The following is a 26,970-nucleotide window of genomic DNA, read 5'->3' on the forward strand; positions in this document are numbered from 1 at the left end:
ATTAAACCAATTGGATTAGGCCCTGTATTTACTTTTTTTTATCACCGATGAGGTGGCGATTTTTCATTGATCGCGCTAGCTTCATTATCCGCAGGTCTCATGTCCCTCTTAATGCATGCCACATGTCCTAGAGACGAGGACAGATAAAGCCGGTCTGCTCCCGGTGGAAGTCACGGTCTGTTTACTCACCATATTGATGGCGCTTCTGTACCGCTGATCTCCAGAAAGTCATATCTGTCCTCCAGCTGGAAGTCTGTGAACACCAGTGCGATGGTGTCTCCGGGCTCAGCCAAAATACTCCATGTGCAGTCTGCACTATTCTCATATTCTGAGGGGAAGTGAGGACTGGATATTGTTCCTGTTGTCCCTCTTAATGTGCCACCACATGCTCCATCAGCTGATCCAGACAAGGGAGGAAAATGTCAAACAACTTATCATTTATTCGGTTTTCAATAAATGGTGACCTCATGACAATAATGTTATTTTAGGAAGTGAAATTCTGGAAAAGCTGAACATTGATCAAATGATCTCATAATAAAATTATCGAAATTCAAATCAAATAATTTGCCAGTAGCATAAAAAAAGTGAAATATAAACGTGTCTAAAACAGGCTGAATAATCTTACTAACAGTACATTTCATAATAAGTAAATATCAAATTGGATAAATTTGACCATATTTTAGATCCAAAACCGTTTTGGAGATATTTGCTGACAGTGCACTGAGACTGTAGGTGATGTACTTTACTCAACTCATTTATCAATGTGAAACAATTCTTTAAATCGATTTTAATAAACGTAATTGATACCAAAGTGTCTGCATAATTGTGCGAACGGCTTTCTGACACTTTAAGGGGCAAAGCTGCTCACCAGGCGTTTTCATATTTGGCCTGAAATCTTGAGTCTGCACTTTGGACTGATTCTGGAATTGATTGTGGAAGCGGCTCCTAATCACGGTATTGCTTTCATACAGAACAATTCCTCACAAAAACGTGTATTGACTACAACAATTTTGTACATGCAGGTTTTGGTGGTTCTGAAAGTAAATATCTTATAAACAAACACACACACACACACACACACACACACACGCAACACACCAGATGCGGCTGAAGCAAGTCCCAGACCAGAATTTTCAAGTGTCCTACAGTCCAGAGAGCAGGGATCGGCTCTCTAGACTACTTGTGAGCTCAAAAACAGCTTCACACTTCAACAAAAAAGAGCAAAGTCTCTGGGTTTGGAGCACAGGTGTGAAAACATCTTAAGCATACTCAACAAACAGGAATAAAAGTCTCAGAAGAAATCTTCACCCACTGCATGTTTCATTTTTAATGTAACTCCTGTACCTCTACAGAATGGTGCTGGAAAGTCCCACGATGCACCACTCCCAGGGCTCACGATACACGTGAGAACGGCATGGCCTTCCAGGACGTATCCCATCACACAGGTGTAGCGGATTTTGTCCCCAATATTATACCTCGTCCCATGAATGATTCCTCTCGGTATTAGTCCTGGATTTCCACACGTGTGACTCGGCAGCACTGGGGAAAGAGGGAACAGAGTAAACAAAAAAAGTGTTTCTGACTGGGTGACGCTTCCCGAAAGGCAGTGCTACATATGCTGCACCGTTCACACTCTTTGGGTTTGTTCTTCATCTGCTAACTCACTGCTTGACTCTTTGGGTCAGATCAGAGTTTTGTTTCATCTTCATAGAGCCAGACAAGGGAAAAAACTCGAGAGATTTCATGCTTCATAAGAATTTTATTTTATAAGTTTTTCACATCTAAGCAAGCTCGGTATTCACAGCAAACTCTGAAGCTGCTCGAACTCACCTGGTGCATGAGGCACACTTTGCAAGCTCTACACATCTGCAGCGATACTCGCACAAGACCTTCGAATTGGGGGAAAAACAAAGACGTAGGGAGTATACTGTACGTAGGGAGTAAGAATGGAGTGAGAACACAGGGAAAGTGCTTTACTACAAAGTATGAGTGATACTCCAGATGTTCTAGCAGGTTCTCAATATGTGGTCTATTTACATATTTCAAATGTATGCACATTTATCAAGTTGGTATGAAGCCACACTTTCTTTTAAAAGTAGAAAAATCTTCAAAATACTAGTTATTTTTTGCATCTTTCTAAGATTATTTGCTGGCAATAAATGCTTTTTTGAAGCTGATTATTTTGAAAACAAATGCAACAGCAATGATGTGATAAAAAAAATCACTGGTAGGAAAGTCTGGATGCACCCAAATATCAATATATTATTCTGACTAGGAAAAAAATGGGAAAGATCTTGAATGGCCTGAGCTCTGATCTCAACCATATTAACCACCTTTGGGATAAATGTGAACGCTGACTGCACCCCAGGCCTCCTCAGCTTTTCACCTACATCAGAACCTGACCTTACTAATCATCGTGTGGATGATGAACACAAATGTCTAGAAGCACACTTCAAAATCTAGTGGCATCTTCTCAGATGAGTGGAGTATAAGGGCAAATTGGGACTAAATGTGGAATGTGATGCACAAAAAAAAGCACAGAAAAACCAGCAAAACCTGGCAACATGTTTCTCAACCTGATCTGTATTACACACCTTTCAACTAACTTGTCCAATCTCTTGTCTGTACGGCAAATAAGATCACAGTGCTGACAAAAATTCTGCAAACATGCTCTACATGAGCAGTGTCACCTTCCCCTCAAATTCGAGATTCGAAAGAAACTGTGAGATACGTAAAGTCAGTCTGCCCAGTGTGTACGCCGTGTTTTGGATTCGGAATGAGCCTTCCTTGCACAGTTTTCCCAAGGGCAATGTCAGAGAGTGTCGTTGGATCCTGTCAAAGAGAAAACAACCATGTCAGAGGCAGAGATCCCCTGAAGGCATATCAGCCTTGGGGACTAGTCTGGCTAGCGAAGGCTGCGAAGTGGGGATTGCTTTGCGAACTCAAATGGGATTCCAAGTTTATGCAGTTGGTCATTTATATATGTATAAAGAAAGAAAAAAAAGCCGAGTATATATATATATATATATATATATATATATATATATATATATATATATATATATATATATATATAAATAAGAAAGTGACTGAGAAAACACACATTAATAATCATGTTGAGTCACATGGTGCAGTGTTGGTCCGTATGGAATTCCTCCAGGTTCTCTGGTTTCTTCCCATCTCCCCAGAATGTACCCGAAGGTAAACTAGATTTCATGTGCATGCATAAAACCCTGTGTCCCACCCAGTGTGTCAATCTGCATCAAGATCAGTGTTTCTGGATATGTTCTGTATTCGACAGCACTTTGAGAAGGGATAATGCAATTACAGATAATGGACTAATGTAATTTCATGAAACATCTACCAAAATTCTCATGTAAGCTTCTTGTTTGTACTCTATCTCTATCAGCATTTCCTTTTTTTTTTCCTACAAGGCATGATCCATCTGTATTGCGATGTATTTATTTGTGAAATCAATCTAGAGAACACGGACAAGAAGTGGAGTTATTTTAACATTTTTTGAAGCCCTGAGGCAACTGACATTTTCAGGCTTCATCAATTAGCATAATAGCTGCAAGCTGATTCTTCTGGATTCACAGACGTACCCCTGCTCATTCTCCAAATATCACATTTCTCCAAATATCACATTTCTCCAAATATCACATTTCTCCTATTGACTAATGCTAGTTAACGTATTGAAAAATAAATGGCGACCTGGCACCACTGCCAGATCAGTGCCATCCAGCTGTATGACTAAGACTTGTGCAGAAGATGTATTTAAAAGCTGTCACATCAGGTGCCAGAAAAAGGGGAAAAAAATCTTGTGAAAATCTTGTCTGTCCACAGCTCTATTTTAAACACTTAGAACTTGCAATTGATTTAATCTGCAATAATTCATTTTGTTAATGTCTCCCTCCTGAGATCTCGGGCGACTGGTGAAGCCATGTTCATTAATCATGCTCTCAATTGACAGACTCTTCTGCTGCAGCAATTTGGAAGGGGAACATACAGTTTGGTAAACATTTGATTTATTGTCTGATTAACAAGCAGTGGCACAGAAGAAGAGTCAATTTAATCGGATTTGAACGCGACAGCAAGATTTTTTTCCTTTTCCAAAAGGTGCCCATTTCATTTGGCTTGTCAAGAAGTACTTATTCATGACGTCCTTTATTTATTTTCGGGTGGACACACCTCTCCATATGTCTCTGACTTTTTATTTTATTTCTTTAGCCTATTTCTCTGCCTCATCTCGAGTTAATAGCTGTAAACCAAACATGTCGACATTACCAACATCTGTTCATTCGCCCCATTATCCAATCAGCCAACCTTCTGCCAGCAATACAATGGATATAATTTTTCCAGAATCAGGTGATGAGCTTCAGTTAATGCTCACATCAAACATCAGAATGAAGAAATAGTGTGATTTTGACAGTGACATGGTTAATGGTTCCAGATGGGTTGCGAATACTTCAGAAATGTTTTGCATTTACAGCATTTGTCAGACGCCCTTAAAAGTAAAAATGCTCCTGATAAACTTTCACTTTCACACAAAAGTATTTGCCTTCAAATGTACTTAAGCATCCAAAGTACTATGGTTTTTATGGCTATAATGTTCCAATGATCATTTAAGACTCTTTGCTATACCAACTCAGTTTATGTGCAAAGACTCCAATATAACTCTTAACGCACCAATCTATTAATAGAGCGATATTAATGAGCCAAACACTGATTTATTTTTATTAAAATGATCATGAGCCTAAAACCTTCTTTTTAACTACTTAAAAAAAAAAACCCGCAAATGAGGCCAAATGAGGTGTCGTGGCGAGTTCAACTTTCTTCATCATTTCCTCTCTAAATGTTCTGCTTGCTGTTCAACTGATGCTGAACTGGATGTTGGTGATCAGTAGACACCATTAAGCACCAATCCAAACGGGTTTGCGTGCGCTCAACCCTGATTGGTGGATTGTTGCGTGTTTGAACAGTTACGTTTTTATCCTCATAAATAAAAAGAACGACTGTTTTCACAAAATGTAGTTGAGTAAAAAGAAAATATTTGACTTTGAAATGCTGTGAAGTTTCAGTAAAAGTCTCCCTGAATGAAAATACTTAATTAAAGCAAAGATAATTGGAAAAGCTACTTACGTACAGTAAAAAATTACATTTACTACGTTACTGTCCACCACTGCTTATGACTGAGCAGCTGAGGGTTCAGGGCCTACACACCTGGAAGCTTGGTAGTGTTGGGATTTACAACCTTAGCAATCCATTGTCTTAACCACTGAGCTACTACAATCTCAAACCAGCAGGTTCTTGGACACTGCTGGCGCTACAGTGTCCAAGAACCTGCTGGTTTGAGATTTCCACCAAACAAAAAAAAAAAGAAAAGACAAAAGTAAGTGGCAGCACTGTCGATGTAAACACCTTGTTGATTAGAGAGGTCAAATGAGAATGGCCTGGAAGCTGACAGGAAGGCTACAGAAAATCAAATAAGTACTCTTTATAACCAGGGTAAGCATAAAGGCTCCAAACCTGTAGCAGAAGTCTACAAGAACAGGAATTTTAGGTGTTCCTAATAATCTGACTGGTATTGACAGTATGAACTTACTGGATTTTGTTATTATCATCACATCATCATCTTTTTCCAATGCAGCACAATAATTCTTTATCCTTTATTTTCTATCATAATATCTGGAAAATACTAATAGAGTTTTTGAGACCTTGAATGAACTTCTGAGTTATTGCTTCTTCAAACAGCCATTCGGGTTCTCCTGCCATATTGAGGGCAACAAGTGACCACTTAAAACACTCTGTGGGTGTCAGTAATTTTTTTTTGGAATGCTTCTGTGTGGTAATAATGTTGTCAGGAGTCCAACTGTAGCTCTTTTGAATAGCAACTCCAGCACTGATTAATGCCTCGCCCCCTAATTGCCCCCGTCTCTTCATTTCCCTGACACAGGAGAAGATCAATAGGGCAGTTAAAGGCCGTCACTTTCTTGCTTCAACTGCTTGAGCTCTTTTTTTCTTCCCATTTTTACCTCCAATTTCCTTTCACTCGGATCTAGGGTGATCGTGAGGCGGATGGAAGTGTCGGCGGGACCAGTAGGTCAGTAGGAATGCCACATACCCTGAGAGGTGAGAACAGCAGCATCTGAGCAAAACTATGCATATAAATGCTTCATGATGCCCCTGAATAATTAACACTTATTAAATACTCAAGTATTGGTGTCTGTATTGGGAACTACTTGAACTCCAGTCTGAATGAAATGGTATTGATGCATCTCTATTCAGGAGAAAGGGTTAGAAAGTGAAACGCTGCTGGCCACTGATGGCCCCAAGATGAAGCCGAACATGCTGAGCACTTCCAATAACACATGATCCACAATGCTCATGGAGATGCCATGTAAATAAGATACACTATAAATCACTGCTTGGCCTCCTACACCCTACTGTTTAACAAGTGTATCAATATCAGCACGACACACAGGCAGCAGTAACGTGTAAAACCGTCTCACCAATACAATCCTAGCCAATTCTGGTGCAAATGAACAACATGTTTCCAGATGTTTCCAGGGACCTGTGCACAGAGCAGTTTACTTTCCCAACCTTACTCAGTACGTCACGACTCTTGAGAACGATATTTAACCAGAGACACGTTCATGTAGAAATCAATCGAGGCCATTCCTTTGGAATAAATGGCCATGTTGGAAAAAACAAAAAGGAACAGCAGACTTTTTAGTAGACATGAATACGCAGCTTCAATGAAATTCCTGACCGGGGTTTATAAGAAAAACCAATTCAAATGAATCTGTTTTGCTGAATGATGGTTTAAGGAGCGGTGCAATTATGCAAATGCTCAAACCTTTCAATCCCTTTGCAAATGCTGCGTCCACAATATCATTCGCTGGGCATGAAAAAAAAATATACATTTTTTTAAAGTTAAAACAAGTGTCCTTAACGCAAATTGGCTTTTTTTCCCCAACACTTTACTCGTGTTGAACCCAGGCGAGAGTAAAGGCCGTCGTGGATTTATTACTGCAGCCAGTTTTTTGAGAATGCAGAGATACTGTAGCCATGCAGCAGCTGCAAAATAGTCCTGGACATCAATTCCCATTTTGCTCGTGTGACAAATTTAAAGGTGAGCATCAGGCTTTAAATGAAGATGCATGGAGTTGAAAAGGAACACGAGTCAATTTCCTGCAGAAAGCCTGCCTGAACTGTTCTTCTGGATGTTATTAAATTGGTTGGTTGAGCAGAGATTACAGTAGATGTTCTAGAAAATGAATCAACACCTCAAGAACACGCATGCTGCCCATTAACTCAAGAGATGTGGCAGGGTGTTATAGAATATGGCGACTAATAACATGATGATTAAACTAAAAAATGCGTTTTATTAAACTTTTCGATATAATATCATGATCATGTTCTGAAAATGAAACAGAAAAAACCCAGCCCAGGCACAGGTTAATGTTACTCCCATATCACTTAAACAGCATTTTACAACATATCATGGTGTGAAATTAAGTGAGAACATTTCAAAATGGTCTCCTGGAGTGTCTTCCTGACACCCCACTGGAGCACTTTGCATTCCAAGCATCCCCTAATCCCTGCAGAACAACTGCTATGGTCCAATAGGTAGAGAAACAGTAGAACCAAACACAATCAGAGCAGTATTTATCACAGCCCTGACATTTACGTTTTGTTTCCCTCCACTCTAGACCCTGAGGACTATCTAGATTTGACAATATCTCTACAGGATTGCTACATAACCTTAAACAGTCAACATACGGAGCAAAACAGTGTGGTGTAATTATTGCTAAACATATTCGTAAGCCTATCTGTCGTCTATATTAAAGACGGTTCACACGCTTTTTAGTGCTGTAGCTCTACAGGAAATGGTTTTCATTTTCATTCCAAGTCTTAAAAACATCTGAAATACATCTTTCTCACTCGGTTATCACCCATCAAAACATGCATTCATGTCCTGCTGCTCTGAAACACCACCTCGGGGCTTCAGTGACATTTAATTAAGATATAAAGCTGATCCTTCCGTGCTACTATACGGAGGACAAAACAAAGCCAGGTGATCCCTCCCCTAACTGTACATCTCGCCGACTCAGCATAGCAAGCGGATTAAATCGCAGGGGGTTTACAAACAAAGACAAAACACAATCCAGAGTCTGAAGTATTTGGAATGGAAAACAGGCACGAATGATTGCTTCTAAATATTTATATTCAAAAGCAATTGGGAAACAAAATGCAAAACAATGCAAGGGCTCAAAGGCGTCACAGCAATCAGAACGAACGAAACTCGGAAATTAAAGGCACGGAAGGAACGCCACCATTTTACAAACGTCTATATAGAGTAGAATCGAAGCAGGGAAGTGACTGTTAGAGATCATGTTATTAAAGAGGGGCTTTTTATTTACATTTACAGCATTTGGCAGAAGCTCTATGCAGAGTGACCTACATTTATCTCATTTATAGAACTGAGAGGTTTTGGAGTTAAGGGCCTTGCTCAGGGGCCCAGCTTGGTGTGGATGGGATTTGAACTCACGACCTTCAGATCCAAATTTGGAAGCCTTAACCACTAAGCTCCACCTCCTATATTTTCCACATGTGCATTACAGCACGAATAAATTATTTCTGCACATATTCCTGCCTCTGGATAGTGTTCTCTTCGACTGGAGGCCACTCTGTGCAGCTTGGGATGGTCTCTCATCAACACCTTGGGTGGTTCCATATAATTCCAGAGTAAGAACGGGCGCTTTTGAGGATGGATTAGACTGCAACCCGGATGAGGATGGGTTCCCTCTTGAGTCTGGTTCCTCTCAAGGTTTCTTCCTTATGCCATCTCAGGTAGTTTTTCTTCAGAAAGCTAAGGTCAGAGTGCAGTGTGGGTCATGATGCAGCAACGCCTAGAGCACAGAGGGTTAAGGGCTTTGCTCAAGGGCCCATGAGTGGCAGCTTGGCTTGATCCCTCTACGATCCATTCAGTAACCCAGAACCTTAACCACTGAGCTGCAACTTCCCCTTTATATTCTGATAAGAATGATCTTTTCTGGCTGGGACGAAAACATCATGAATCCTAACATTAAACTAAGCATATAATATAACTGATAAATTGAGAAGTTAATTGCTCTCAAACTGTGGCTGCAGTCATCTTTCCTACAGTATATTGATGTGTAAAATATGTCCAAAATATATAAATATATAATATTGCAATTTGTTTAAACACCCTGATTTTGTTTTTTGGTGATTACCAAGCCAAATTTCTCTCTGCTTTATTGAAAGCAATCAGTCTGGATTACATCTTGAAGCCCTGCAAGTCAATAACATTGCGGTCAAGCTCTGGTTTTCTTGCCTGATTTACTTTTCATCTGTGTGTTCAGTGCAAACTTGGCTAACTAGTATGATTATAATCTGTTCTGGCGTGCCCGTCTACCCTCCGTGCTGCATTTTACAGCAAAAAAACAGCAAGTATAAATCAAAGACCAAGCCAAAAACTGCAGAGAGAGAATGAGAGGCGAGGACGCATAACAAGTGCACCTGCTGCATGTAGACAGCAAACTTGAAGGCTTTCAGACGGTTTTTAGTTTTCCACAACCAAGCGATGAGAAAAGCAGTAAATCTGAGAGCACAGAATAAAAGTCTTTTCATTCGGCCAAGGTTACAGATATAATATCAGATCTATTTTTTTTTGGAACATTTGGTACAAAACTACTGAACGTGTGTGAACCTTTTGAAAGAAACATAATGCAAAGAAATACTGTATACAGCTCCGGACTTAATTACAGTTATACATCACATCTGCGAGAAAAGAAATTGCAAAAGGTGAAGTCAGTGACAGCGACAGGATTCAACAAGTCCACGATTTAAAAATGTAGTAATGGACACTAGTAATGAATGATTATGTACCATGCTTTCATTTAAAGGTCAGTGTTTGACAGTGATGCAGCCTCATAGTCAATTCGTATCACTTATGATGACCTTGGTTTTTAGATAAAAATTCTCAGAAACGTTCCTTGAAAGACTCCTTTCTTGAAGTTCTGTGAAACTACTAATTTACAAACTGCGCTAATGTGTGCATCAGTCATATGCAAAAAAAAAACAAAAAAAAAAACAGTGTAATATTGAGCAACATTGAAAGGATTCTTCATAAAATATATTGGATTTAAAATCTTAGATTTTAAAATTAGATTTAAAATTAGTTCTTTTAATACAAGGACTCTTTGATGGCACTATAAAACGTTTGCAAAGAATTCGAAGAGCAATTTGTTTTATATCCAGGCTGATACTTTTATCATTTTAAAATACTTTCAATATACAAAAAAAATATATTCTGGACAACAGAATAATGAGAAGGTAAATGTATCAATGATACATGGTGTGTGTTTATGACCATTACAGTGCATTTGGTAAATACACTTGAAATATTCATATCTGGATATGGATTTAAGTGGCTTAAAACTGTCTGTTTTGTCGCCATGTGATGTTCTCATGTTCTTCAGGTCATAAAGGTATATGTTCATACCTTCTCTAAAAGACTTTGTTAATTCTATTTTTATAAATATAAAGGTACTTGTAGTACTTTGTAGAAAACCTCCACAATCCGGGACCAGACAGTTATTATAAATCGACACAATGAATAAATACGCCACATTTCTTGAGGTCTTTCTTTGTCCTGTGCATTTCATATCCGATTGTTTGCTTGCACATGAGAGTCAATATCAGTTCGTTTGTTCTTGGCCTCATGAAAGTAAAAATCCCTGTGACGTTTTTGTTGCATTCCAGACTATTTCAGTCCAGTAGTCCTCGAGTCTCCAACAGATGCTATTTAAACATTTCCAGCATGCTTTCTTCACATTAAAATTGACAAAAATGTACAGTGTATCCTCTTATACATATCTGGACTTACGTCTGTTTTTGGAACACAGTATCTGAAATAAGACAGGTCTGGGTTGTCTCATGTTCTGTCTCCATTTCCACCATTACATTTTTCAGGGACAAAAGCTGAGTCTCTGGTAGCGTCGTAAGTTTGAGCAATTTGTCTCGATATCCTTTCTAACATGGTTTTAGATCCTTAGACCATGACCTATTTGTATTAAGTGTGAGGATGATGTGCTTTCTTTTCTTCTCCTTGGAGACCCTAAAGTACTTCTGTGGGTCTCTGTGGATGAGGACGTCTGCCAGATAGAAACATGGAGTTGTCATAAAGTTTCCAATAATGACAACACTACACAGAGGAGTCTCACTTTCACTCAGATTGGTCCGGGCTGGTTTTTTAAAAGACATTTTGTTTCATAAGGTGATATGTTGGTTAAATTAGCTTTGAGTGCTGCTCAGCAAAACTGAAAGCTTCTCAGAGTACAAACATGTGAAACCTAGAAACGTCAAACATCCCTGACCCTGATGGGCAAAATGTGCTTGTGGAACCACTCGTTAACGGAGACTTCGAGATAAACAATGCCGTACAAAACTCCGGAGACCCTGCGCTTCCTTGTTTAATTCCCACTGGGTTTAATAGTGGTATGATTGCAGAATAAGCTGGTATAGCAGTGAGTTTTTTTCTAAGCCTCTTGATGATGAGCTTCTTTTCTCTTTTTTCTCTAGATAGCAAAACCTTAAGAGAGGGTTGATTTATTTACATTGATAAAATCAAATTTTAAATTGTTAATTTATTTGCCACTTTTTTTCTTACATCTGATATTTTATTAATTACATATTACAGTAAAACAACCAAGACTTCAACTTCAAATACAGTTAATCCAATTCAGCTTGTATGGATGACTGTATTCTCAACCATAAACAACAAATAATATACATTTAGGAGAAAATATATCAGCAGATTATTCCCAGTAGCCACGATGTGACCTGCATCAGTCTCCTGTATGTTTGATTCACTGCATCATCATATAGATGTCTTTCAGGTTATCCAAATTACCAGAAACCATTCCACTGATTAGAGCTATTAAGCGGAACAAGTTTGCTGATAAATATGCATGGCATGAACATCTGAGCATACTCATACAATTAGAGCACTACATACAGCTTTGTTATGGGTGTGGCATTCATTTTTTGCCTCCACTGACAAGCTGGATATAGACCTGATGCAAGAAATTAGGTTAGGGAAGCTATTAGGCCTAGTATCTGAGTTTTATTTGTTAATATACTGAGTAATCCATTTATTTCATGGCATATTACTTTCCGCATTACAACAAACGGCTATAGAAATAGCCTGGAAGAATGTACCAGATGTTGTTCTTGTAATAATTTTTTTTTAAATTACAGTGCAAATGCACCATATGTTGTCATCTATACACCAAGCTAAGAGAACATGTTCTCTAAAATATGATATTTCCTGAAGAAAACGTGAGTGGTGCATAAAACTCGGCAGGGGTGTGCTCTGCTATTGGCGTGAAATACGAGACATGTTCGTCCTCGATGAGATGAGCGCTTTGATACGTCACATGCCTGGTATAGCGGTTTTATGAAGGGGCGTGGCCAGTGACCTCACAGAGCGTTTAGATATGTCACACTTCCGTGCTGGCCGATTTTCTCGATTTTGCGTATTTCGTATGCAACCGCGATTTTTCAAAACGAATGTTTCCAACACACTGCTCAAGTTTGCTCAGATTCTCAGCAATGCAATGTCAGCAAATCAGTATGACAACAATCCATGTTCGAAACCATATCTCAAACTGCACATCACAACATTTTCTATTTAAAATTAAACAAATTCTGATGCTCAAATAGTATTAATAGTCAGCTACTGTGTTCTGTAAAATGCTTTTACAAAACAATAGCGCAAAATACAACTGAATACATGATTACATTATTTTTAGTGGAACAAAAAGCTCTCCTTAAGCGTTTCTTATGGGTTCCTGATGGTCCTAAATGTGACTATTTCATCTGTTGAATTGTTTTTAGGTGTTTTGACAGCAGTGTGTTGCTGTACCATAGTAAAAAAGTCACAAGATTAAATCCCTGCTTGGTATTACAAATAAATGACTAAACACTTGGCAGTTTTAGTAACTGATGCTTGTTGAATAAGACATGTCCTTGGCTGGTGACTTCACAAAGGCTCTCGTAGCAACAGAAGTTCTTTGTATGCGAGGCTGTCAGCGGTTTCTGAAATTTAGACGAAAAAATAAAACTGCAACCTCTACAGCACTCGACAGTTTTCGAAGGCCTACAACACACCTACTGATCATCATTCATCCCAGACCTGTAGCCTAGCGCACATCAGCCCTCCGTATGCGTCAACGCTACATCACACGTGGGCTCAAGAACGTGGGTTAACAATGGACGCTGAAAAAAAATGCTGCGTTTGATACACGTCTAAACCCGGCCTAAAAACAGATTCAGAAAAGTGACTGGTGTTGCCCTTCAATGATTCATCAATTCAGTGATCCAATGATCCTGAAACGTATTGCCCAGTGCAGAGACCTACAAATCTGTTAAAAAAGAAAAGTCGATGGAGCGCAAAGACAAGATAGCAGACTAGGGCAAAGACTGAGGACATGCTTCTAGCAATGACAAGCAGTTTTTTCAGGAATGCTTTATTTTTTACATTTGGAAAGTTTTCAATAGCGCATTAACAGTTGAATATGTTTTTTCTTTCAATCCTTCTATCCTACTATTAAATAATAGGAAATTTGTAATAATTAATAGTGAACCTACAGTGGATGAGTAACTTCTCATCCAGTCCACCAACAAACCACTGAAAATGCTAAATAACATTACTTGATATAATAAAGCATGCTGCCACAGGACCTGTGTGCTGAACCCATTTTTTTAAAGGTGTGCAGCTTGTCCATCAGAGAGTTTAGGAATATATGGTGTCTTTTTTCATCTGCATGGAGCAGTCAGACGTGTGGACGTGAATGAGGGAGTGAGTGAGTGAGTGCAGAAAGCCTGAACACAATGTCTATAATCAGAGCATTGAAGTGCTCTGGCTTGAGCTATTAATTTTACAAGTGGATCTGCATGATAATGCAGAAAGTGTGTTTTTTTTTTTGGGAGCAAACACTCTATGAGGGTCTCGAACGTACGAGACAATCAAGTCACGAGTGGGATCGTTTTTTATCGTTACATTTGATACGGATCACCTTTACGACGCTTGTCTCTGAACGCACAAACGATAGCATTCCCAGCTCGTATGGTGTGCTTTTAATCCGAGGAATTCTACACTACCTTCTGTTGTTGTCAGGTGGAAGAACGTGCCGGAAACCGAAGTGCAATTCACGAAGGGTTTTAATGGAGAACAAAAGGGCAATGGCAGAAAACGGCAAACCAGAACAAAACTCCAGGTCTTACTAGACCTGGTGAAAGCTATGACTAGATAGTTTCGAGAACTAAACAAAGTCCCGTAAACCAAGAGAAACCAAACCAGGAACGTAGCGTCTGAAACTTGGGTAGTCCAACAATGTTCGTCAGCCTAACTGTAGCTGAGCTGGTGGGGGAACGGAGGTTATATTGCGTGGAGGCTGATGAGTGCCAGGTGTAGATGATTAGTAGGTAGGAGAGCTGCTTGGAGTGATAGGTGGGTTAGGTGAAGGTGTGGCTGGTGGATCCCCGACAGTTGTGCATTCAATGTCGCCAGTCACTTTATGTGTTTGCAATCTGGTCTCACTCTGTGTTCTATGTAAATAGATAAAACGTGACTGATTAGTTTCAACCTCATCATCTCGTGCTGATTTGTTCCAGCAATTTGCGATAACTATTTGTATTTTATTACTGGAAGAGATATCGTTGCTTTTTTTTCACCATTTATAAAACTACTACTATATGACAATTCAATTGTCACTAACCGTAAAGTGTACATTATAAATTATCGCTTTTTTAGCCTCACTGATATTTTACAAATTCAAGGACAACCAGAAACTACATATGAAATATGTACAAACAGAACCAATGACTTTTCTTTGGGTTAATAAATTGAACAATTGGTGCATAAGGTTTAAAAGACTTTATTTATTGTTGGTTGAAGGTTTTTTTTGACTTCCTAGTCAGAGTCTAGCGTCCTATTCAAAGTGCTTTTCCATGTAATGTGTCTTGTGCAGGAGGTCAAGCACTTCAGACTTACAAGCAGTTTCAAAATGTCTTCGACCTTGACAACTGTAATTTTTGGAAAGAATTTACTCGATAAACAAAGCTGTTGACTGAAACCTTTTTGTGAAAATAGAAAACGTGGCATTAAAGACTTTGAGCCGAAACCCTGTGAAGGTTCAGAAAGACGGTTGTTTGATACTGATTTACTTTTTTCTTAAATAAATATTCATTAGCATTCAGAACAGGTTACAAACAAAAGGCTATGAAGTGGCAATGTTCAGTGATATTAGGTTTACTCGGATATCTACTATATTCTAGCTACTATTTTCATGTTTGCCTTTTACACACAACAAAATTCAACAAAAATGAACTGAATACATCTCTCTACCTTAGTAAAAACATTTTTACAATGAATTAATACTAAAACAGTGTCAAACATGACACATACAATTATTTTAGCCCAACTTTAGTAAACAAAAACAGTTTTTCCAGGTGTTTAAGTAACTAATCTGCCGCAAGTTATTCCATTTTAAGATTGATTAATGTGTTTTAATTACTACAACTACTACTACTACTAATAATAATAATAATAATGAAATCCAAGTCAGTCTTTAAGCAACTCTGGTCACAGACGAATCAAAATATTGGTGCATAAGGTTTAAAAGACTTTATTTATTGTTGGTTGAAGGTTTTTTTTGACTTCCTAGTCAGAGTCTAGCGTCCTATTCAAAGTGCTTTTCCATGTAATGTGTCTTGTGCAGGAGGTCAAGCACTTCAGACTTACAAGCAGTTTCAAAATGTCTTCGACCTTGACAACTGTAATTTTTGGAAAGAATTTACTCGATAAACAAAGCTGTTGACTGAAACCTTTTTGTGAAAATAGAAAACGTGGCATTAAAGACTTTGAGCCGAAACCCTGTGAAGGTTCAGAAAGACGGTTGTTTGATACTGATTTACTTTTTTCTTAAATAAATATTCATTAGCATTCAGAACAGGTTACAAACAAAAGGCTATGAAGTGGCAATGTTCAGTGATATTAGGTTTACTCGGATATCTACTATATTCTAGCTACTATTTTCATGTTTGCCTTTTACACACAACAAAATTCAACAAAAATGAACTGAATACATCTCTCTACCTTAGTAAAAACATTTTTACAATGAATTAATACTAAAACAGTGTCAAACATGACACATACAATTATTTTAGCCCAACTTTAGTAAACAAAAACAGTTTTTCCAGGTGTTTAAGTAACTAATCTGCCGCAAGTTATTCCATTTTAAGATTGATTAATGTGTTTTAATTACTACAACTACTACTACTACTAATAATAATAATAATAATGAAATCCAAGTCAGTCTTTAAGCAACTCTGGTCACAGACGAATCAAAATATTTCTGCATAAGGTTTAAAATAAGTTATTTATTGTTGGTTAATTTACTTTTATTCTTAAGTTCTGAAAATCTGCTTTGAGACAATGTCCATTGTGAAAAGTGCTAAAGAAATAAACTTAATTAGACACTGAACTTCTGACTGGAAGATTATCTTGAGCAACCATTATTTGCTCAGTTATATAAATAGAACTGTTTAAAAGTCACTCTGGATGAGGGCATCTACCAAATGAGGAACAAAAATCCAAATCCAGCATAAAATATGATGCAATTTTTACTACTTGGAAAGACAGAGTTTCAGATTTAAATGGCGAATACAAAAAATGCTATACAATTGGCAGAAACATCACTAGACATCATGGCTGTGATATATAAGAAGAATCCTGGTGCCTGTTGGTGTATCCTCTACCTGAATACAAAACAAACAAGCAATGCGTAATTTATCCTAAATTAATGAGCGGCATCCTAATGAAATCATAACATTAGGTTAAATCTAGCAGCAGGGTGTCGAGGAAGCACTTTACCTGCCATTCTACAGAAAATACAGCATCATCAAAGCTCTCTTCATCCTAACTGTATACATTCACAATATTGATGATCGGCGATAAAGCCAATGAGCTACGTATACAGTCAACTAATAAACCGCTGCATGGAAATCGTTTATTTTACTGACTACTAAACCTTACGTGTTGCTCTGGAAAAATTTATATATTTGCAGTAACTATCTTTTAAAGCGAGCCCCGTGAGCTTTACTTAACAGGCAGCTTACGTTGAACTGCTGTCAAGTAGGTCACGTAGATTATCTAAAATATGAGCTCAGGGTGTCGTCTATTACCAGGGCAGGTTTTTAACCTGAGTAAAACTGCCTTGAAGTCATCTGCGAGGACTCTATATTCCTGCAGGTACAAGTACAGGAGAGGGAAATACTCGTGTCTTTCTTGCAGAATTTCATGCGAAAAGAAAATAAAATGATTTGATTCTACAAGCCTACAATTAACAATAAAAATTTGAGCATTAGCTAGGATTTCAGCGAAGGTTCCCTGGTGGTCTAGTGGTTAGCATGCGGCGCTCTCAATGCCTTAGTGCCAGTCCCAAGCCCGGATAAATGGGGAGGGTTGCGTTAGGAAGGGCATCCAGCGTATAAACGTGCCAAATCAAACATGCGGATGGTTTGCTGTGGCGCCCCCTAATGGGAGAAGCCGAAAGAAAGTTTTAGCTAGGATTTCACCAAAAGGGCTATGGAGTATAAAGTATGGAGCAAATTCCAGAAAAATAAACAGATATCAGATATTTCAAAGCTTAAACCTTCAAACTAATAACACTAATTCTTCACAACGGAGTCATACTGTATAGCTCGCATTGCATTCCTGATCTTCAGGCACAAATTTGCCGTCTTCACTACTCCTGTGTTGGATTTCTCCACAATCTGGTGTTGAATGTCACTGGAAAATAGGGTGTGTGAAAAGAAGCTCTTGCTTTTCTCTTTCCTCTCGTATCTGCTTTTAGGAGCTAGCAGCCAAATGGGACCATTATTATGCTTCAAATTCTTCTGCATACCAGTGTTTACTTTGCATAGGAATATCAAAAATGTAGCAGCAATCAACAAATTAAAGGATAATAACTAAAAATTTAGCAACCAACAAAATCACAATTTTGTTTTAGCACAAATTACGTGTGTGACATGACATTACACTACACAATGTGCACAGTCAGTGGATGAATGTATATTGTGTAAATATAAATACTATATTTACATATTGCATTTGTAGGGTGACTTGACTACAAATTTAGAAAATCAAATCCATTAGGATTCATTTTTGTAGCTTTTAAACACATTTGCAACCAAAGTAATGCAAATTCATCTCTTTTCTCGAATGTGCTCAAGTCTCTTGGTTCTACATTTGCTACATTTATGTATTATCACGTGCGCCCTGGGCACAATATCCAAACAAAATGCTCCTGCAGTACACAGAAATGGCCCATAATCCATCTGTGTCATAAATATGCCCTTATTAGTGCAATGCAAGACGAACAATCTTGTTACAAATATAAAAAAAAAAAAACAACAACAGCACAAATGTGAATTTCGAAACATGGACCCGTTATTGATTGCGGTAATGCTTTAGAGTGAGCGAATTCAACCTGCCCCTGTAAATCCTGTTTTGCATGTAAAGCCTCAGAGTGGCAGGGTAAAAATGCATTTTGTGGGAGGAAAAAGATTGAACTCCCTGGAGGCTTGTGCCATCGCTCCTAGCCGCTTTCCTCAGCCAAGGAAGTGAGCTGTATCGACAAGGCAGCCCATGCATAGCAGAGGTAATGAGCACTTTCAAACAATGGGAATTAATTCCACAGCTGAGAAGAAAAAATAAAGCCCTTATCAATGCTGGGTAATAAATGTACAAAAGAGAGAATGGAGGTGAATTCACAGCTGATGAAGCTCAGGTCTAAGAGATATTTATAATGGTCACGATACCATCTGAAGACCTGGCAAACCCAAAGAAGAGTAATGTGTACTTTTTCCAAAGTGGGGAAATGAATCCTTTTACAAATCACTTGTTTAAGGTAGAATCTAGAGTGCACATGCTCAGGGTTTCACAGTTATCATGATTGGAGGAGAAAACATACAAACTCTCATGAATGTTTTTAATGTGATGGGCTTCAGCAGGAAAGCAAGGTTTATCTTAAGTTGTAATCTAGCGTAGCAGTGTAGATTTATTCATCGATTGAGACTCAAAGCACTTTTGTACGTCGCTTTGAACACGGACGTCTGCCAAATATCTCAAATGTAAATGTAAGTTTAGCCCTAATTAGTAAAACAGTTGTGACGATGACATGGGAAAACTCCATAGATATGAGAGGAACCTTGAGAAGAACCAGCCTCATCTGGGTTACACCAAATATCTATTTATTTTGGAGGATTTTTGAGTTATAACTCAGATGCAGAGGATCAATTTTAGGAACTGATAAACCTTAATATGGACTTAATAACTTAAGGTTTCAAAAAAGGATTTGAAGGTTTGCAATCTAGATCTTGACTATCTCTTGGCCAGTCCTGGTCTTAAACTTGAGAATGGGAATTATAAAAGGATCCTATGCAAAAGGTGAAATGTTAATAGGTCTGCATTTGAACTGAAATTGTTTACGGGGTGGTCATGTCTATCTGTTTATTACCATGCCGCTCTCATTATCGAGAACTCTCATTCTTAGCATTGATACTGGTGCACTGTATATAAAGCTGTGCAACGTACGTTCCATGATGAGCTAAAGAGCCCACACAGCAACCCCCTAATGTTGAATTTGTTCATGCTGTCGACTCATTTCAGAACAACTGGCCTTATATAAACACTGTAGGTGTAAATCCAAGGCTGGGGTTTGCTGTGTGGGCTACGGGCTCATTGTATAACCGCGAAACGTTCCATTTGTTTATTTTGCTTTGTTTCACGGTGTTTTGTTTTCACTGCATGAGCTCATATTTATCACCGATCACAGTACGAGCAGATTTATCGCAGATCAGTAAGTAACACAGACAAGTTATGACTTGTGGCGCAGTCAATACCACTTGCACTTTAAAAATTATTGGGGATTTTTGGAGGGGTGTGTGAGCCAGGTGCATTTTTTCACCTCAATCTGTTATTTCATGCACAAGTAGGTAATTCAAATGTCTGGAGTTGATTGTTGGAATAGTTGTTACTACTACTTCTCGATGACTAGAGAAGTGCCCATGTCTGTAAAACAGACCAAGACAGAAACACAGGCACAATGTGTTTGTCAGAACAGACAGTTGCTTTCATTGTTGAGAAAAGAGTGTGTCTGAGAGCTTTTCCACTCCATGGAATGTGGACAACTTTTCAACTATTGAACCGTTGTTTGCTTCAGTGGTTATGAAGAATATAGAATCTATCATCCATCCATCCGTCCATCCATCCGTCCATTTATTTAGTTCAACATAGCCTTTAAACACAAAGCGATGCCAATATTAAAATTAACACTAACACTACTACAACCACACAAAATTCCCTTCAACCCAAAGCAGGTTCATCCAGTGTTTCTAGAACATTTCTGCAATAACCCTGGAAGTAATGTGAAATATCAGATCAGCCAACATCATTTAACATCCAATAGTGATCTTGTATGACGGGGGAATAAAGAGACCTGGGGTGCAGTCAGCGTTCCAATTTATCCCAAATTTGTTAATTAATATTGAGGATAGAGTTTAATAGCATGAGATCTTCCACTCCAACCCATTTAAAGCAGATCTTGAAGAAGCTGGCTTTTCATGCAGTGCGCCTCCAAAACAGTTTCGATGAAGAGGTACATACGGCTGGAAAAGACAGGTGTCCCAATACTTTTAGATTAGATTTGCAAATGTTGTGTTTTAACATTTTTTGGAATTTGGTTTTGTAGTATCTCACTATGATTTGCAACTAATCTATATTTTGTTAACTATTAATTGGGAATGCTACCATTTTAACTCACAAGACAGGGTAAACTATGAGAAATATACAGTAGGTTGCATGTTATAAGAATTGCATGAAAATTGCAATAAAAAAACAACAACAACAACAACAACAACAACAACAACAAATAAGCGAAAAAAAAAAAAGGGGTTTATCGCCAGTTACAAACCATTTCTGAAAACATAAATAGATAAAGTACGTTAAGACGTTGCGAAAAAACTATTACAAGCAGATAAGAGAATGATTAACCTTGACATGGTTCAATGAAAGGAAAAAAACGTGAAGAAAGCTGGTGGTGGATAATGTATGGTTCTCATCTGGGCATCAAGCTGGAGTAGTGTATCGGCTTGGCCATGTGCGGCTGCCAGAGGAAGTGCCTCAGTTATCTTTATTAATCGTCTGACAGCAGATTGCAGCAGGTGGATGAATGATGAAGTAAATAGAAGCCTCTTAACTAATCCAGTTCAAATTTCTCGAAAATGTTGAACGGTGCATTTCCTTACTGCACAAAATCTAAAGTACCAAACCAAATACTAACAGATCAAATCGACCTTGCAATCTACCAAATGCAGATATTCTTTGCCCTATTTTCTTTTCTTTTTTGCATTTTTTAAAAATATTTCCCTCCACATAACCACACTGCTCTTTAAGTTTAATGGAAAGTGCATGTGTATTGACTGGAGGAGGTAAAAATGTAAGAAAAGTCCAACAGGGTGAAAAAATTATTCAATCATCTCAAGTTACTGGAAATAATGAGAAATGGCAAACACATGATTGTGGACTGATGATGAGGTGAAGGTTATACTTGGACCATAATACAATCTCTAATCATAGTGTGGTTTGTATTACAGTTTCTGTACTGGGCATATCATGGGCATGATGAATGAACGGTGTAATAATGAAACGAAGCAAAATGATGCTGCGAACACTTCAAATTAAAAACTACACACTTTCCCAACATGTTCATGACACACAAAACATCTATTAACATGCAAATATTGTTTTTTCAACCTTTCTACTTGGAAACAATAACAATAAGCCTGAAATGCTTTTTTTCTGCAAATGGAAGCAACTCAAAAAATAAATCGTTTTCAGAAATTTCTGTACAGATGTGAACGCTGCCTGAATCCTTTCATTCAATCATTAAAATAATTCATAGGAATGCAAAACAATCCCAACCTTGAAGATCCTTGTTACAAGCCTGGTGATGATCAGCAGGGATTGTCTGGTGCATGGTGAGGTTATGCAGAATCCAAGAGGAAGCAATTAAGGCAATAATATTGGTCTTTTGTTGATCTGTAATGCGTCAGATTTTGTGTAGAAAATGAAATAAATGAATAGTTAAAAATTCAACTTTACATTTTTTTCCTCAGAATTGTGCCTCAATCATATAATAGACAGAGATGATGCAGAATTCTGAGAACGACTCCTGTAGACTTACACAAGTTCAAGCAAAACTGGATAAATACATACTCGACCAATTGACCAAATCAGTGCCACTTTCTAACACTGTATTTTGCACAAAACCGTGTTTCCAAGCTCTCAGACCCTCCAACTAGGCATCAATAGCTGGGTTGCCATTTGACCTGGAGCACCTCTAAACTCCAAATATGCAGTAGCTTACTATTTAAATGAATTCTATTGAAGGGTAAGAAATGGGAATGATTTATGCAAAAGTTCATTAGTTTAAGTAGCGACGCTGAGGGTCACAGAAAGGCTCGTCCCAGCTGGGAGCGAACCATGAGCTCTCAGGTCACGGGAACAAAATCACTTCCTCTTCCTACTCAAATGATGCAGCATAATCAGTCCACCGAGACCTCCTTGGAAAGTTAAGAGGTGAGCAAGTCCTCTTTTTGTGCTGGCCGGTGTTTGCACTTTGTGAAGAGATATTCATGGTGTGTAAAACAGTTCCACCAAAGTAATTAAACGCTCCATTAAGTCCATACAAATGACAGTGCATAAAAGAGGGAATCTTTTTTTTTTTTCTCTCTTTTTTTTGATGAAAGGAGTCGAAGAAACAGTGCGAGGATATCAATTGTGTCACTGCTGGACGTTTTCAAGACTTCAGCTATTTTAGGCGTAGAGCTGTTTCAGAGCTAAACTGAAGGAACCTTGGCTTCCATTCACACAGCTCATACATAAAGCACTCTTCCTTTCGCGAAAGAGTTTTCAGGCCATAACTCAGGTAAATCACCGCTTATTCCTTGTGTTAGCGAGGATTGAGTGCTATGACAAGCCAGCAATCCCCCACTCAGGAGAGACAGCAGATCTGGGCAGGAGAGATACAGCCCACATTCTGCATCATCAGCACTCAGTGGGTTGTATGTCAGCTTTTTTTTTTTTTTTTTTGGAAGAAAAAAAATATATTCCAACCTGACAAAAAAGTATACTGTGTAAGTATACAGTGCCATGATGCATGTAACATCTGTGTGAACACTAGACTGCAAAACTGTTCATCTCCACTGCAACCAATAATGAACTTTATATAAATAATCTTTTGGACAATAATCACTTATGCAAGATCTTTGTGTCCCACAGTCACCACATGATTTTTCATGATATGTAATTAAATTTTTTCAAATACAAACAAATATCATGGTTACAAAGATCCTTCGGTGTTCATTCGTTGACATAAAATAGGGCACAATGAGGAGATGTATTACTAATGTGTAGTTACTGCTCAAGATCCAAATCAGTGTACAAAATATCTAAATCTGTTACAAATGTCAGCTACTGTGTAGATAGATAGATAGATAGATAGATAGATAGATAGATAGATAGATAGATAGATAGATAGATAGATAGATAGATAGATAGATAGATATTTGCATTAAGATTCACCAAATGAATGCATTATGATGCATCGTTTTTAACGTATTTGCATTGGTAAGAAAAAAAATAAGTTATTTATATATAATTACGACTGGATGAGCTATACTTTAAATCTTTAGAAAGTAAGCAATAATTTGTGACCAATATTTAATATGTACATTGATTTCTCCGCACTAAGATCATTCTCTCTGTAGCACCGCTGCTGCTATGTGAATACAATGCATCACAACGCTACGTAGACCGAGGCATGTCCTGAGAGTCACATAGAATACAGATTAACATGGCAGAGGTAGAGCTGCGTCTTCTTGAAAACCTGTGTGTGAAAGGGGCCATGATTTTAGAAGGCAGAAGGCACTTAAAAAAATGTGATGATTTGCTGTCTGTCTGAGCCAAAGAAATAGTAAACTATCAGTTCCATATTGAATTGCATCATTTGTTTCCGCTGAATTGTACTGCATTGCGAGCCGCACCGACCTGTTGGATCCTCACACAGATACAAATCATGGCAGTGCACTAGACCTCTGCAGTACGCTTGTTGTTACCGGACACGGCACAAGCAATGGCACGGTGAGAAAAAGCTGCAAAAGTCATGGCAGACATGGCTGGTGTCATAGCCTCACTAATGTTGCTCTTTGAAGGGGGTGGGCTTATCGGCATGTTCCCCGTGAACCCTCTGTCTAGACGATAGCTGAAAGCTCGGTGGCAGCTAAAAATGGCACTCCATTGTACTTAGTTCTGAAGAATTCATTGTCAAGGTGCTTTAGAGCTTTTTCTCCCTAAATGACAGCAGCATTTGACTTCTATCTCATACTTAAACATAGATGATTTGTCTGGCATTCAAGGACATGCAGGGGTTATAAAAGTGGGTGATAAAGAGAGAAAAAATGTAGAGGTTATAAGAGATTGTAAGAGAAGGGTAGTTGGAATTTTATTTAACCCCTTCAGCTAGACGTCCATTGAAAACTAATAAGAATTGTTCCGAGGCCGATGCGAAAATTTGCTCTACATTTATTGCATCTAGCCTTAATTCAATCTTGCAAAATGATTTAAGGAGTGATATTAATCAGATCCAAAGCCAGATATTACACGTTGTTGAAGATTATGCCGCATTGAGACACGGTCCTGCATTGCTCGCTTTTGTGCCATAAACACCAACAATAAGCCTAAAGTCTCTCTACGTTTGTCCTTCTTTAAAAAATACAAATGTGTAAATATAATGATTGTTCCCCTTTCCTCATCTATGCATTGTTACAATATAAAATATATTTTTTACTTACTCATCAAATCGTTAAAAAAGTGCATGTCTGAAACCCATGATAAATTTTGTCGCTTATGCAGTGAAGTAAACTTTTATGCCGCCTGGCCGCTAATGCAAATTTAAATCCGCAAACAAGGTGTTGATTCAAAGAAAGCTATTTGCGCTGTCAGATCAAAATAATTTGTTACTGTATAAGTGCATTAGATGATGGCCGGTATATATTGCTGAGTATTGAGAAGTTAAAGAGACGCTTTAGTCAGCAGAAATGGCCACAAACAGACACTAGGCATTATTCGCTCAATGGATGGCAAGCAACATTCTTACAATCCTTCAGAATGAATACTTTATATTTCGCAAGGAGTTTTCACATTACTGGATCAAGTCCAAGCTGATTTACGTGAACTTACCCTAAAATCGTTTCATATTCGGTTCTAATTGCAGTAAAAATTTGTATTTGTAAAACCTCAAGCTGTGTCACTGAGATATTAAGATTAAATAGGATTAGTTTTGGGTGCTGATTTGTGTAACAAGCTATGTTAGAAAAACGTAAAAAAAAAAGAAAAAAGCTATACCAACTTCAGCCACAAGAGGGGGTTTGCAAATTTTTTTTTATTAGCTTTTATAAAGTTGATCCATGAAAATAAATGCTGTATTTATCATTACAGTTTACCAGTTATATATTGTAATACCACCAGCATGCAATACCACCACTTTCAACCCCAACGGGCAGATGATTTATGAAAAAGCACAAGCGAGCAGAGCTTATCTCATGGGCTAGTCGTCATCACATGAGTAGAAACAGATAAACATACATGTCTTGTATGCTTTTAAGCCTTGCACAAAGAAAGTGCTGCAGCCCTCCGGCGATGATTAATAATGCACTGTAATACATATATGTGTAGGCCTTAGGCTCTGTAACAACTCAACAAATTTTGCATGAACTGCCAGACAGAATGAAGACACTAATACAGTCCCAAGCTAGCATAAACCTAGCGTATAAACAAGTCCAGAGGCGCTAATATGGTGTGAGATTACTGAACTGTGATAATATACTGTACTATTTAATATATGTCTAATATCCTTATTAGGCTCAAAATGTATTGCTAAAAATTCAGAGTAGAACCTGCAGAAGTAAGTGGGGTGTTGTTTCAGCATATACAGACGCCAGTGGGTGATTAAGTACACAAACACATGTATAAATGGAAACCTGAGTTTAGCAGGTGGCTCTCAAACAGGGGGAGGAAGAAAAGGACCAGACGTAGTCTCAGATAAATATTTGTTGGAATCTCATTTGTAATGAAAATCTTCATCAAACTTGAAATATATACTCAGGTGACATGTGGCTTTCAACCTAATACTTTTCTGGATTGCTCCAGGCCTGATTTCATGTATTTTTATATGAAATGTTCAATCCAGAAAATGTATATTCAAGGCACTTCATCGTCTATAACTTATCTTTTTGAGCAATATCAACTTTGATGGAGTCAAGTTCGAGTCTGGAGTTTCTTCCATCATTTATTCCTCTCTAAATGTTCTGCTTGCTGTTGAACTGATGCTGAACTGTATGTTGTTGATCATTCGATTCCACCAAGTGCCAATCAACACAAGTTCGAAACAGAGCGCGTGCACTATCCTGATTGGTGAATCACTGGTAGAACGGATCGACTGTATGTAGTTAAGTAAAAGGTAAGAGATTTGACTTGTAGTGTAAATGTAACTAAATGTAAATGTAAGTGTTGACTTGAAATGTAGTAAAGTTAAAGTAAAAGTCTCTCCAAATGCAAATACTTTAGTAAAGTACAGATACGTAAAAAATGCTACTGAAGTACAGTAACGAAGTACTTCTTTACTGTCCACTGCTGACAGACTCAACATTTAGTGTCATTTTAGATTGTTAAAATACTTACAGGGACAGAAACTTTGATTTTATTGACGTATGTCTACAACGTAATAAACGTAAAACGCACCTACTTTGACGTTC

At 38.0% G+C, this 26,970-nt stretch overlaps 1 protein-coding gene across 2 annotated transcripts in view; it reads right to left on the reverse strand.

Annotated features, from left to right (window-relative positions):
* The window catches only part of csmd1a (CUB and Sushi multiple domains 1a), a 378,189-nt gene that overhangs the window by 143,567 nt on the left and 207,652 nt on the right, over positions 1 to 26,970 (reverse strand). For both annotated transcript variants that reach the window (XM_046872557.1, XM_046872551.1), the window contains 2 exons: positions 1,345 to 1,539; positions 190 to 397 (listed from right to left, as the gene is read on the reverse strand). In XM_046872557.1, the coding sequence (XP_046728513.1) occupies positions 190 to 397; positions 1,345 to 1,539 (403 nt within the window). The remainder of the gene's footprint in view (positions 1 to 189; positions 398 to 1,344; positions 1,540 to 26,970) is intronic.

This window comes from Silurus meridionalis, chromosome 2 (assembly GCF_014805685.1).
Source record: "Silurus meridionalis isolate SWU-2019-XX chromosome 2, ASM1480568v1, whole genome shotgun sequence".
Classification (NCBI taxonomy): domain Eukaryota; kingdom Metazoa; phylum Chordata; class Actinopteri; order Siluriformes; family Siluridae; genus Silurus; species Silurus meridionalis.